Here is a 13,736-nt window from a genome sequence, read left to right on the forward strand (position 1 = left end):
CAGCACGTGGTGGCTGGAGCTTCTGTGTGGACCCACAGGGTTCACCAGGGAAGCGGGGAGGAGGAGTGCTGCAGGGGGCATGTGGGCTCTGGCAGCCGCTTTTCGCCGGGGCTCTCGTGGGGCTGGGAACCCCTCAGGGGAAGAGGGAGGTTCCATCCCCAGTCCTCAGGCCGCGGGCCCATTGTGGGCTGTGGTTCTCTCTGCTCCTTCTTTGTCTTGCCTCCTGTCTTCCCCAGGCCTGGCTCTGAAGGGTGGACTTCCCCAGCAAGGCCTGAAGCCCTCCCTCAAAGTGGAGCCTCAGAACCACTTCAGCTCCTTCAAGTACAGCGGCAATGCGGTGGTGGAGAGCTACTCGGTGCTGGGCAGCTGCCGGCCCTCCGACCCCTACAGCGTGAACAGCGTGTACTCCTACCACTCCTACTATGCACAGCCCGGCCTGACCTCCGTCAACGGCTTTCACTCCAAGTATGCTCTTCCGTCGTTCAGCTACTATGGCTTCCCATCCAGCAATCCCGTCTTCCCTTCACAGTTCCTGGGTCCTGGCACCTGGGGACACGGTGGCAGCAGCAGCAGCTTTGAGAAGAAGCCAGACCTCCATGCGCTGCACAACAGCCTGAGCCCGGCCTACGGTGGTGCTGAGTTTGCCGAGCTGCCTGGCCAGGCTGTTCCCACGGACACCCACCACCCCACTCCTCACCACCAGCAGCCTGCTTACCCAGGCCCCAAGGAGTATCTGCTTCCCAAGGCTCCCCAGATCCACCCAGCATCCAGGGACCCCTCTCCCTTTGCACAGAGCTCCAACTGCTACAACAGATCCATCAAGCAAGAGCCAGTGGACCCCCTGGTCCAGGCTGAGTCTATACCCAGAGACCCTGGTAAGATGGGCAAAACACCTTTGCCCGAGGCTTCTCAGAATGGGGGGCCCAATCACCTCTGGGGACAGTACTCAGGAGGCCCAAGCATGTCCCCCAAGAGGACTAACAGTGTGGGCGGCAGCTGGGGTGTGTTCCATCCTGGGGAGAGCCCTGCCATCATCCCCGACAAGCTCAGTTCTTACGGGACCAGCTGCCTGACCCCTTCTCACTTCCCGGATGGTCAGTGGGGGCTTTTCCCTGGGGAGGGGCAGCAGCCAGCACCCCAACCCGGAGGACGGCTTCGAGGCAAACCGTGGAGCCCCTGCAAGTTTGGGAACAACACCTCGGCCTTGGCTGGTCCCAGCCTGACTGAGAAGCCTTGGGGGGTTGGGGCTGGGGATTTCAACTCTGCCCTGAAAAGTGGTCCTGGGTTCCAAGACAAGTTGTGGAGCCCCTTGAAAGGAGAGGAGGGAAGGATTCCAACCCCAGGGGCAAGCCAGCTGGACAAAGCCTGGCCGTCCTTCGGCGTGCCCCTGGGCTCCAGTGAGAAACTGTTCGGGGCCCTGAAGTCGGAGGAAAAGCTGTGGGATCCCTTCAGCCTGGAGGAGGGGACAGCCGAGGACCTCCCCAACAAGGGGGCGGTGAAGGAGGAGAAGAGTGGGGGCGCGGAGGAGGAGGAAGAGCTCTGGTCCGACAGTGAACACAATTTCCTAGACGAGAACATCGGCGGTGTGGCCGTGGCCCCTGCTCACGGCTCGATCCTCATCGAGTGTGCCCGGCGGGAGCTGCACGCCACCACACCCCTCAAGAAACCCAACCGCTGCCACCCCACCCGCATCTCGCTGGTCTTCTACCAGCACAAGAACCTCAACCAGCCCAACCATGGGCTGGCCCTCTGGGAGGCCAAGATGAAGCAGCTGGCGGAGAGGGCCCGGGCGCGACAGGAGGAGGCCGCCCGGCTGGGTCTGGGCCAGCAGGAGGCCAAGCTCTACGGAAAGAAGCGCAAATGGGGGGGCGCCATGGTGGCCGAGCCCCAGCATAAGGAGAAAAAGGGGCTTGTCCCCACACGGCAGGCGCTGGCCGTGCCCACAGACTCAGCAGTCACCGTGTCCTCCTACGCCTACACGAAGGTCACTGGCCCCTACAGCCGCTGGATCTAGGTGCCCGGTGCCAGGGAGCCAGTGTACCTCAGCGTCGGGCCCGGCCCGAGCTGCCTCTGTGGTGCTTTTGCCCTCACACCTGGGGGCGGGTTGGGGGTGCAGAAGTCTTTTTATCTATATATACATATATAGATATGCATATATATGTATTTATGGTCCAAACCTCAGAACTGACCCGCCCCTCCCTCCCCCAACTTCCCCAGCACTTTGAAGAAGAAACTACGGCTGTCGGGTGATTTTTTTCGTGATCTTACTATTTATATCTCCATGTTGGTTTTTTTCTCCCCTCCCCCCCTTGTTGGGGGGGCTTTTATTTCCTCTTGTTTTTAAAACTCTATCCTTGTATATCACAATAATGGAAAGAAAGTTTATAGTGTCCTTTCACAAAGGAGTAGTTTTAAATTCCATTTAAAATGTGTATTTATTGGATTTTTTAAAAAGCGACAATAGTAATGGTAAAGGAGCGGCGGGAAAGGCCAAGAGCACGCATTCCTGCCCAGTCTTGCTGGGCCCTGCGAGCCTGGCCCTCTTGGGAGCTGGCAAGGTTCTCTCAGCCATCTGCCCCTCACGAGCCAAGTGCAGACTGTAGCCGCCCGGTCCATCCCTCCTGACCGCTACGCCTTCCCTTCAGGGGAGGGAGCCCTCAGGACAGCTTCCGTCCTCTCCAGCAGGATGGGAGAATCTGTAAAGAAACATCCGGGGTCCCTTTTCCAGTCACCGGCTTGGAGTCGGGAACTGGGAGGCAGGCACACCCCCAGGCCAGGCACCGGAGATGCTGGCGTTGATTTCCCCCGGAAACCAGGTTGGAAGTAGACAGCTTCGAGCTTGCTAGTCTCCACACTGAATCCTCTGTCCATTGTCGATCAAGTCCCATGATGTCACGGTTCCCCAGGCAGCACCTCCTTGCAGGAGCTGGAGTTGAGAGGCTCTTTGGAGCCTTTTCCACCGGGTTGACAAGCCAATGAATGCTGGGCTGAAGGAATTTGTCGTAGTGGCAGGTTTTTTTTGTTTGTTTAAAAAAAAAAAAATGCCCCAAAGCCTATGCTGATATTGAAAAAGGGCTACTGTATCTCTAAACACAAGAAGTTGAACCCAAGCTGTGAAAAGCCAGCGTCCACCCGTGGCGCGGCGCTGTGCAGAGCCTGGTGCTGTAGTGCCGAGCTGGTACTCCGGGGCAGGTGGCATCCTGCGGGAGCCCGGCCCAGCCTCGTGACAGCAGTTAGCGCATCTCTCTGTTCCTGGATCTCCACATCAGACAATGGTGCAGGCCTCCCCACCCAGGCCCACCCTCTCCATGCTCTCCTGGGCGGGGGTGGGCATACCCTCAGCAATTTTAAAATGCAGGAGTCCAACGTTTTCAGCAGGTAGCTATGATTTTTCCTCCCTAATTGGTGCCATTTCTCGATTTGATCATCTTCTCCTTTCCTTCCTTCCCCACCCCCTCCTCAACTTGCCCCTTCTAAAATTCTGGTGCATTCGTTCGGTTCTTTGAAATGAGAATGTGGTGCTTCATTTTTGCAACGTTGTCAGAGAGGTTGGGCGTGGCTGGTGGAAGCAACTTCTGTGGACAGCAAGTCAGACTCCCTGGCGTGTGTGTTTTTCCTGTGGTGTGAGCGACGTTTCCATCAAGCTGCCCGTGTGGATGTGCGTAGTGAGTGGGAGGCTTCAGCAGGACACACGGAGGGGACCGTGGCCACACAGTGAATGACAACCAAGCCCTGAGATACAGGTCAGATATTTATTGAGCAGTTTTATTCAGACGTGGGTCTTCGTAAAACGAGTTTAACAATCAGATGATGATGCTGAAGGCAAGTTCCTGAGCTTCCAGGTGCCTTGTGTAAGAGCTGAGAACCGACCCGCTGGGTGTTTGCTGTAACTGGTCAGACGCATGGGCGGGGAGTCGCTGTCAGATGTCCTGAGCATTTATGTGGTCTGGTTTTAACTGTACATAGTGAAAGATTTTTTTAAGCACTTTTGCCTAGATTTAAACAGCAACTTGAAAAAAAAAAAAAGTATGTTTTAACATGTAATTGTGGGAGAAATTGTACATAGTAGCTGAATATTTAACGTGCTTTGTCTATCCTTCACTTTTACCATATTCTGTAAAGTTGCATTTATTTTACAGGACAAAAATGAAATATTATTGCTTTTGAAATAAATACCCAAGAGCTTATCAGGATTTAGAATTATTCAGAACTCAGATTTATAGGAAAACCTCTGACCTTCAGTTTGACAAGCTAAAGGAAGCAGAGTCTTTAATAAGCATGCTAATTTTCTAGTTTTGAGGAAAAGTTGGGTCCTTTAAATGCTATTTTGCTTATCGCATCAGTACTTTTATGCAGGTCTCATTTGACTCCGTGCTTAGGTAGATGCGGGGGTGCCTTGAAAACTTCATTTTAAATGATCTTAAGCAAGAAATACAATATTTTACGAACCATTTGGAGAATGTGACCGTCTGTATGACCCGGGAAAACCCCAGGTTGGCTGTTGGTTTGGAAGGTCCCGAGTGTAACCCAGGTGATTCGGATACTTGGCATGTGTGAATCTTCCTGATGTCTGTTAAATATTCTCTTCCCCTCGTCACCCTTTGGTAGCAAAGCCATTAGATGAAAGGAGAAACCGATACAGGCTCAAAGCATGTGATGTCTGTCCCCGCAGCCCCAACAGCCTTTGGTCCATAACTTTCTAGACTAGCACCAAGGCTGCTGAGAGCTGAGTCAAGAGGCGGTCTCCATTGGATGTTCCCGTTCCCCTGACAATGGTGTTTCACAGATTAGGTGGTGCTGTTGCCATGCTCGAGTCCATGCTGATTTTTACACACTACATGTATAACCTACCTCAAATCTCAGTCATTAAAATTAGCATGCTTTAGACGTATATTTAAAAAGTAACTATGCACAGCTCCTTATTCCCCCCCCTTGCTGCTGAAGGTTTCTTAAAGAGAAAAATCAAATTTTTATTTTTTACTGGCACTATCATTTTTTAAGTCCTAAAGATGATTAACAGACATTTTTATCATGAGAAGAAAAATAAAGCCATTGCAACTAAAGAACCTAACAGCATGACCAAGTTGTAGAGTAATATTATAGCAATGAGAAGCGATGGAGTCCTAGAGTCCTCTCCCCAGTGTACCCTGTCCACAGACGCCAGCCACATGCAGTGCGGATATCTGGGTCCCCCTGTGTTTGGTTTCCCCTGCCTTCTGCATGCAAGGGAAGTGCTTGCAAAGTTCTGTGCTAAGAGATTTTTAAAATAATAAATCGCTTTGCGGCAGGTTCTCACAAAATAACTGGTGCTAGCTCAAGAACCCATTATCAGAAATCTTGACTAAAGTTGTTGCGTGGATTTTGAGGTTTTGTTGTTTCTTTTGTCATCGTTTGGGTTTTGTTTTTTGTTTTGGGGGGTTTTGTTTTTGTTTTGGAGGTGGGGTTTTTTTTTGTTTTTTGTTTTTTGTTTTTTGTTTTTGCTAGGGCCTAAGTTTCCCACACGCTGGCTTCGTGGGTACTGCTTGCCCTCTCGCCGGGGTGACCGTGGTGTGCATGGAAAGAGATCATACCCTGCCCCTCTTGGTCCTTCCACCAGCCTCTTGTGGAAACAGTAGTTTATAGGGCAAGGGGTTTTTTAAGTGCTAAAGCCAGGAAAGGAGCAGAGCTCAAGGGCTTTGTACCAAACAGTCCTAGATGTGTGAAGACGGTTGATGAGTAGATGGTAACCTGATTTCATGGAGAGAAATCCAGCCAGACTTTATGAAGTTGAACCACCGCCAGATCTCAAAACCAAGGCGATGCTGGTGGAAAATTTAAGTAATATCCCTGACGTGCCTCAACCAATCTCTTTCCTTTTGTTACGGAAGTGTGTTTTATGGACTAGGAAGCATTTTTATGAATTGAAATAGTCTAAATAAAATGGTGCTATGGTGTTTTAATGTGACTGTCCCTGATCCTGTCCTGCTGAGGTGCTATCAAGGTTCTGAAACCACAACCAACCAAAAACAAGGTGGGCTCCAGTCTCTCTTGGCTTCCCCCCCATCCCCCTTTTGGTGCTGTCTCCTAGACCTCTGTTTACCGTGCTAAAACCTGCTCTGAGCAGTTTTTCTGTTTCATTTTATTCTTCTTCCCTTGGTAGCCGAACACAGAAAGGCAAGTTCTGAAGGCAGCCGGCTCCCTAACAGTGACGGGAGTGGGCCTGCCTGGCTTGGCAGGGGCTCTGGTGACACGTGTGTCCCCTCATGCCTGATGAGAAAGGAAGGGTGAAGGGCTTCTTTTGAGGAAGGGGAGTCTGGTACTCCTGCCCCTTCTACCATGGCAGACATTCTCGTAGCCAAGGACACACACTTTCCCCTGCAGCCCAGGGTGCCAAGTAGGCACCGCTGAGGGTCTCAAAGGCCCTCGCCTACCAAGGCGTTCCACAGGGACCTCCTTCCTCCCCTGGCACTGGCCAGGGCCCCGGTGCGTGGCAGGCTCGTTCCCCTGCTCCCCCCAGCCCTGGCCCCAGCGCTGCTCCTGCCTGTCCCTCCTCGTGTTCCAACTAAAGGAAGGAGCTTTCTTTGCTCACTTGATGCCACTGAGGCTGCTTTTTAGTTGGTGCTACTCTCCATTTCCTCTTGGGTCCACAAAAGTTGATGTTGGAGAAACGTAACAGGAAGCTCCATTTTGTGTCATCCACTGTCACAGTAATTTTTTTAAATACCTCAAAAACAGGACATTGTGACAACTTCAGTAAAGTAGATTCCGCGAGGGTCTGACACCTGCAGGTTGTCCATCCGCTGACTGACTTGACCTTGAAGCATCTGGGGTCATTTTATTTTTCACTGTTCGGCAGTTAATCATGGCAGAACATCGAAAGGAAGGAGTGTGGTTGACTTTCTTTCATTTTCTTGGTCAGTTTTGCTTTCGGATACAATGTGAATCTCCCGTGCCCATCTCACTGAGCTTTGGCAGGCATTGTTGCTGTCATTTGACATGACTTCCTCAAAACCTACTTTATCAGCCAGCTGCGTCTGCTGGAGTACGCGGCCAACTTGGACATACCCTGGACCAAAATTTTTTGAGGTGCGTATCCCAGCATAGGTTATATACGGCCCCACCCCATCCGTGCGTAGAGCGTTTCCGCGTGTGACCCTGTCTTGGCGCTCCCGGCCCTTCCTCCCACAGAGCAGAGCAATAGGCTTCTCCCCTGAGCAGAGGCTGCAGCACAGAAATGCAAGGTCTGAAGTTGCTTTTGGCCTAAGGATCAGTGCGTGATTTGGCCGACTTCCTCGTTTGCTTCTCTTCTGATATCAGGGATGCTTTTTGTAGTGGTGTCATTTGCGCTCTTCTCATTTTGACTACCCGTCGTCATTCAGGGAAAATTCATCACTATTCACATGGGGATTGAAAAAATACTATTTGGCTCATTTGAACATCCAAAATTTTCTTGATTCCAGTACCTTTTTTTGTTTATTTTTTTTTTTTCTTTTGAGGGGAAAAAGGAGGAGAAAAACAGGAGTGATGTCATTTCTTTTTTGCATATTCTAATTATAAAAAGAAATAAGGGCAGGTCATATTGTGGCATATTAATGCATTAGACTTAATCTAGAACCCCTATAGCTTTTTGATGTGTTTTATTTCTTCTCTCTTTGAATTCCTGTTTGGTTACTTGGCTTCCAATGGAGGTAAACTTAACAACCATACTTGAATATTCCGTCTTGACTTTGTAACTGTGGCTACTTGAAATGAAGTTTATCTGGGGTTGATGGATGAATGGTAGATTTTTGCAATGTCTCAAGGCAATAGGATGTGTATTATTAAACTGTAGATATTCTTAGTACAGTAAATTTATGCTGATAATTTTATTTTGTATAATTTTTACCTTTTTGTTAATATTTTTTCCTCCCACTTTATTGGTTTGCCTCCTGAGCTACCCCTCCTTACCCTCCCTTCTCCCCCAGTGTTTCAGTAAATTTAATTTAGGGTGCCTAGAAATTGCAAGTATGTATCCTTTTTTGATTTGTATTTTATTATAATTTACACAAACAACTGGGTTTGTGAACTGTATTACTCCTGGTATCTTTAAAATATTGTGGGTGTTTTAATAAATTTTATATTTATTTTTTGCACTCAAATTCAGAGTGGGTCCTTTTTTCCCCCCTGTCCATCCCCACTCCCTTGAGCCAGGCCCAGACTGGTATTTAAGGCTCACTCTAACCCTGCCCTCCCACCGTGTGTTGTAAGTGCACCCCTGAAGTCCTCACTAACAGCAACAGTAGAGCCTGGCCTGGTCTCCTCCTGCCACCTGCATATCGTTCAAAGGCCATCAGCTTTGGATGTAAATGAGGCATATGTGGGAACAAAACAGAGATGGCCTTTTTCTCATCTATGTTTCTGCTTTTGGGTTTTTTTTTTCCTTTTATCTTTTTATCCCCTTTTTTCATCCTAGTTGGAGACTCCCTCCCCCTCCCCCAGTTAAGATTGTTCACTTCTGATGTAACATTTGCTAAAAGACAGCTGATTCCAGCTTAATTCTGATGACCTAAACACCAGGTCTAGTAGAAAGGGTCAAATATGGAACCCTAGATTTTGCTGTCCTTGGGGAAAGGAGCATTCCCCTAAGGCCCCCTTTTAATTCAGATTGCTAGGCCTGCTACAGCAAACGTAGTTCTAAGAAGGAAGTTGAAAACAATACAGACCTACTCAAGAAGCAAGAAAAATCTCTAACTAACCTTACAACTAAAGAAGCTAGAAAAAGAACAAACAAAACCCAAAACCAGCAGGTGGAAGGAAATAATAAGATTAGAGCAGAAAGAAATTATGGAGAAACAAAAGGAACAGATCAATGAAGCCAGGAGATGATTCTTTGAAATGGCGAATAAAATTGATAAAGCTGTAGCCAGACTCATTTAAGAAAAGACTCAAAATCACTGATGAAAGAGGAGAAATAATAACATCACCCAAGTACAATTGTAACAGAATATTATGAAAATTTACATGCCAACAATTTGGACAACGTAGAAGAAATGGGTAAATTCCTAGAAATATATAACCTACCAAAACTAAAGGAGAAATAGAAGATTTGAACAGAGCAATTACCAAAAATGAAACTGAATCAGTAGTCAAAAAACCCCCAACAAGCAAAAGTCCACGACCCGATAGCTTCATAGGAGAATTCTACCAAACATTTAAAGAAGACTTAATACTTATTCCTCCTCAAACTATTCTAAAAAAACAAAAGACGAAAGAAAACTTCCAAATTCATTCCATGAGGCCAGCATTACCCTGATACCAACACCAGATAAGGACATTACCAAAAAAACAAACCAAAATGAAACAAAAAGCATACAAGCCAATATCTCATGAATACAGATCTAAAAATCATCACTAAGTATTAGGCAATCAAATCCAACAATACATTTGAAAAATCATATACCACAATCAAGTGGGATTTACCCCCAGAATACAAGGTTTGTTCGGTATTTACAAAACAATCAACAGGATACATCACATCATTTAAAGAAAGGACAAAGCGCCTGGGTGGCTCAGTGGGTTAAGACTCTACCTTCAGCTCAGGTCATGATCTCAGGGTTCTGGGATAGAGTCCCGCATTGAGCTCTCTGCTCAGCAGGGAGTCTGCTTCTCCCTCCCACTCTCCCTTTGTGCTCTCTCTCAAACAAATAAAATCTTTTTAAAAAAAGATAAAAACCATATAATCAGTTCAGTTGATCCTGAAAAAGCATTTAACAAAGTACAACACCCATTCATGATAAAAACCCTCCGCAAAGTAGGTCTAGAGGGGAAATGACTCAACATTATAAAGGCCATATATGAAAATCCACAGCAAACATCATACTCAATGGTGAAAAACTGAGAGCTTCTCCCCCTAAGGTCAGAAACAAGACAAGGATGTCCACTCTCACCATTTTTATTCAGCATGGTACTGGAAGTCCTAGCCCCAAGCAATGAACATAAATAAAACAGACAACATAAAGAAATAAAAGACATCGACTGGTAAGAAAGAAGTAAAACTTTCACTGTTTATGGATAACATAATGCTCTATATAGCAAACCCTAAAGATGCCACCAAAAAACCATAGAACTCATAAATGAATTCAGTAAAGTCACAGGATACAGAATCCGTGTACAGAAATCTGTTACATTCCTATATACTAATAATGAAGCAGCAAAGAGAAATTAAGAAAAACAATCCCACTTATAATTGCACCAAAAACAATAGAATACCCAGGAATAAACTTAGCCAAAGAGATAAAAGATTTGTACTCTGAAAACTATAAAACTCTGATGAAAGAAATATAAGACAATGCAAAAAATAGATATTCCATGCTCATGAATTGGGAGAACAAGTAATGTTAAAATGTCTATATTATCCAAATCAATTTTCAGATTTAATGCAATCCCTATCAAAATACCAACAGCATTTTTAACAGATCTAGAACAAATGATCCTAAAATTTGTATGGAACCAGAAAAGACCCTGAATGGCCAGTCTTGAGAAATGAAACAGGAGGAATCACAATCCCAGATTTGAAGTTACACTACATTACAAAGTAGCAGTAATCAAAGCAGTACGGTACTGGCACATATGGATCAATGTGACAGGATAGAAAACCTGGAAATAAACCCACAATTATTGGTTAATTGATCTTTGACAAAGGAGAAATGAATATGTCATGGGAAGAAGTCTCTTCAACAAACGGTGTTGTGAAAACTGGACAGCTACATGCAAAAGAATGGAACTGGACCACTTTCTTACACCATATTCAAAAATAAAATGGATTAAGGACCTAAATGCTAGAACTGAAACAAAAACAAAAAATTCCTAGGAAGCACAGGTGCTAATTCCTATGACATTGACCATAGCAACATTTTTCTAGATAGGTTTCCTGAGACAAGGGAAATAAAAGCAAAAATAGACTGTTGGAACTACTTCAAAATAAAGAGCTTCTGGACAACAAAAGAAATGATTGACAAAATAAAAAGACAAACTACTGAATAGGAGAATGTATTTGCAAACAACATACCCCATGAAGTAACGGTCAGTATCCAAAATATATAAAGAACGGATACAACTCAAAACCAAGAAAACCAATAATCCAATTAAGAATGGGCAGAAATCATGAACAGACATTTCTCCAAAGAAGAAATCCAGATGACCAACAGACGCATGAAAGGATGCTCAACATCACTCAGCATCAGGGAAATGCAAATCAAAACCACAGTGAGCTATCGCCTCACACCTGTCAGAATGGGTAAAATAAAAAACATAAGAAACAACAAGTGTCAACAAAAATGTGGAGAAAAAGGAACCCTTGTGCAACACTGTTGGTGGGGATGCAAACAGGTACAGCCACTGTAGAAAACAGTATGGAGGTTCCTCAAAAACTTAAAAATAGAATTGCCATATAATCCAGTAATCATACTACTAAATCCAGTATTTACCCAAAAAAGAGGAGAACACTAATCTGAAAGGATACATGCACCCCAGAGTTTATTGGTTTTTGTTTTTTTTTTTTTTTTTTATTTACTTATTTGACAGACAGATCACAAGTAGGCAGAGAGGCAGGCAGAGAGAGAGGAGGAAGCAGGCTCCCCGCTGAGCAGAGAGCCCGATGCGGGGCTCGATCCCAGGACGCCGGGACCATGACCCGAGCCGAAGGCAGAGGCTTAAACCACTGAGCCACCCAGGCGCCCCTGGTTTTTTTGTTTTGTTTTGTTTTTACAATACCCAAATTATGGAAGCAACTGAAATTTCCACTGAGAAATGAATTGGTAAAGAAGTGGTGTGTACAGACACACACACACACACACACACACACACACACACACACAGTGGAATATTACTGGGCCTTAAAAATAATGAAATCTTGCCATTTGCAAGATATAATGTTAAGTGAAAGAAATCAGTCAGGGAAAGGCAAATACCATATGATTTCACTCAGAGGTGGAACTTGAGCAACACAACAAATGAACGAATTTTAAAAAGGAAACAATAACAACAAAACAGCCAGTGTCTTAACTATAGAGAACAAACTGGTGGTTGCCAGAGGGCAGGTGAGTAGGTGGATGGGTGAGATAAGTGAAGGGATAGAGAGAACACTTAGCATGAAGAGCACTGAGCAGAGTATAGAATTGTTGAATCACTGTACTATACACTTGAAACTAACGTAACACTCTATGTTAATTATACTGGAAATAAAAAAGTAAAAAAATAAAGTGCTGTCCTCTGTGCACCAGTCATCTCTGGTAGTCATCTAAAAGTGGAGCCCTCAGGGCACCTGGGTGGCTCAGTGGATTAAAGCCTCTGCCTTCAGCTCAGGTCATGATCCCAGGGTCCTGGGATCAAGCCCCACATTGGGCTCTCTGCCCAGCAGGGAGCCTGCTTCCTCCTCTCTGCCTGCCTCTCTGCCTACTTGTGATCTCTCTCTGTCAAATAAATAAATAAAATCTTGAAAAAAAAATTAAAAATAAAATGTTTAAAAGTGGAGCCCTCTATCCACCACCTTAGGGAAGATCAGAATAAGTCTTCCCACAGTCCAGTCAGAGCGTGCACTATCCTCCACAGGGCCTGCAACACACAGTCCAGAGGGAGGTCATTGTGCAGGAATAAACAAGATGGAGGGCCAAAGATGGAGTCAGTGTTGTCCATGTTCCCACAGTTGCCTAGTACTTCATTGTATGGATGTAGAAGCATTTAACCATCCATTTATTATTATTATTATCATTATTAAACTCTAAGATCCCAACATTTTGCAATTACAAATGGACCGATTTAAGTCTGTCTCCATAAGTCCCACCTACTGAATTTCTTTCTGCTCTAAGCAGCAGCCACAGAACTACATCCTTAAGTCCCTGAACCTCCTTGTGACATAGCTCTCGATCCTATCCTACCTGCCCCTACCATGCCCTGTCTGTACAGACAGTGCATTGTTCTTTATATGGGGATCCCTAGAAATAAACACTCTGTTCCAGATGTGATCCAGCTGTCCTAAGCCAAGCTGAGACACCAAAGAGTCCCATGATCTGGACATGCCATCCTTATAAATGCACACCAAGGTTTATTTACTTTTCAAGCAGTTGAGTCATGCTGAGGGCTGTGTGGCTCAGTAAAAAGAACATGGATGGCCCTCTAATGTCCCAGTTGTGTGATGGGGAGATGAAATGGCTCATCTCCTATGTCATCTTCTTTGTCTATAAAATAGGCTAATGATACCAGATAAGATTGATATGAGCACCAAAAAATACTATAGAAGTAAAGGTATCAGACATGCAAGACATGTCAAGTAATAGAATCTGTCATTACTACTCTTAGCATATTCAAAGCCTTAGATCACTAAAGAGTCCAAGACATAGTGACCTCTTACGTGAACTCCTGACAAGTCAAGTCCACCAACCTCCAGCCTTCCTAATCCATCCTGTGTTTTTAATTCTACGCACAGCCCCTGAAGTTTAGCTGTCTTAAACAAACTGCTTAACTCATTCTTCCTGTGGGTATTGAATCCTAGCTTTGTTAATACATGCTGCCTAGCTACACAAAGCTGCTCAACAACCTTATCACAGGCTCATCTGCTAATGCTCTTGTGGGCTTCTTAACCTCAGGGGGCTGTTAGTCATCTTTATGTCTCCCATTTTACTCAAAATAATTGGCACTCACCATCCTATAAGAGGGAATGAATCCTTTAATATCCCCAAGGCATGGTGGTTCTGCCAAAAATACATTCAACCCATATAACC

General features: G+C 45.6%; 1 protein-coding gene across 2 annotated transcripts in view; it reads left to right on the plus strand.

Moving 5' to 3' along the window:
* The window catches only part of TET3 (tet methylcytosine dioxygenase 3), a gene marked incomplete at its 5' end in the record, with an annotated part of 100,131 nt that extends 92,023 nt beyond the window's left edge, over positions 1 to 8,108 (plus strand). For both annotated transcript variants that reach the window (XM_080814106.1, XM_080814107.1), the window contains one exon: positions 237 to 8,108. In XM_080814106.1, the coding sequence (XP_080670232.1) occupies positions 237 to 2,014 (1,778 nt within the window). In that variant the 3' untranslated portion in view covers positions 2,015 to 8,108. The remainder of the gene's footprint in view (positions 1 to 236) is intronic.
* Between the last annotated feature and the right edge of the window lie 5,628 nt (positions 8,109 to 13,736).

Source organism: Martes martes, assembly GCF_963455335.1.
Source record: "Martes martes genome assembly, chromosome: 9".
NCBI lineage: Eukaryota > Metazoa > Chordata > Mammalia > Carnivora > Mustelidae > Martes > Martes martes.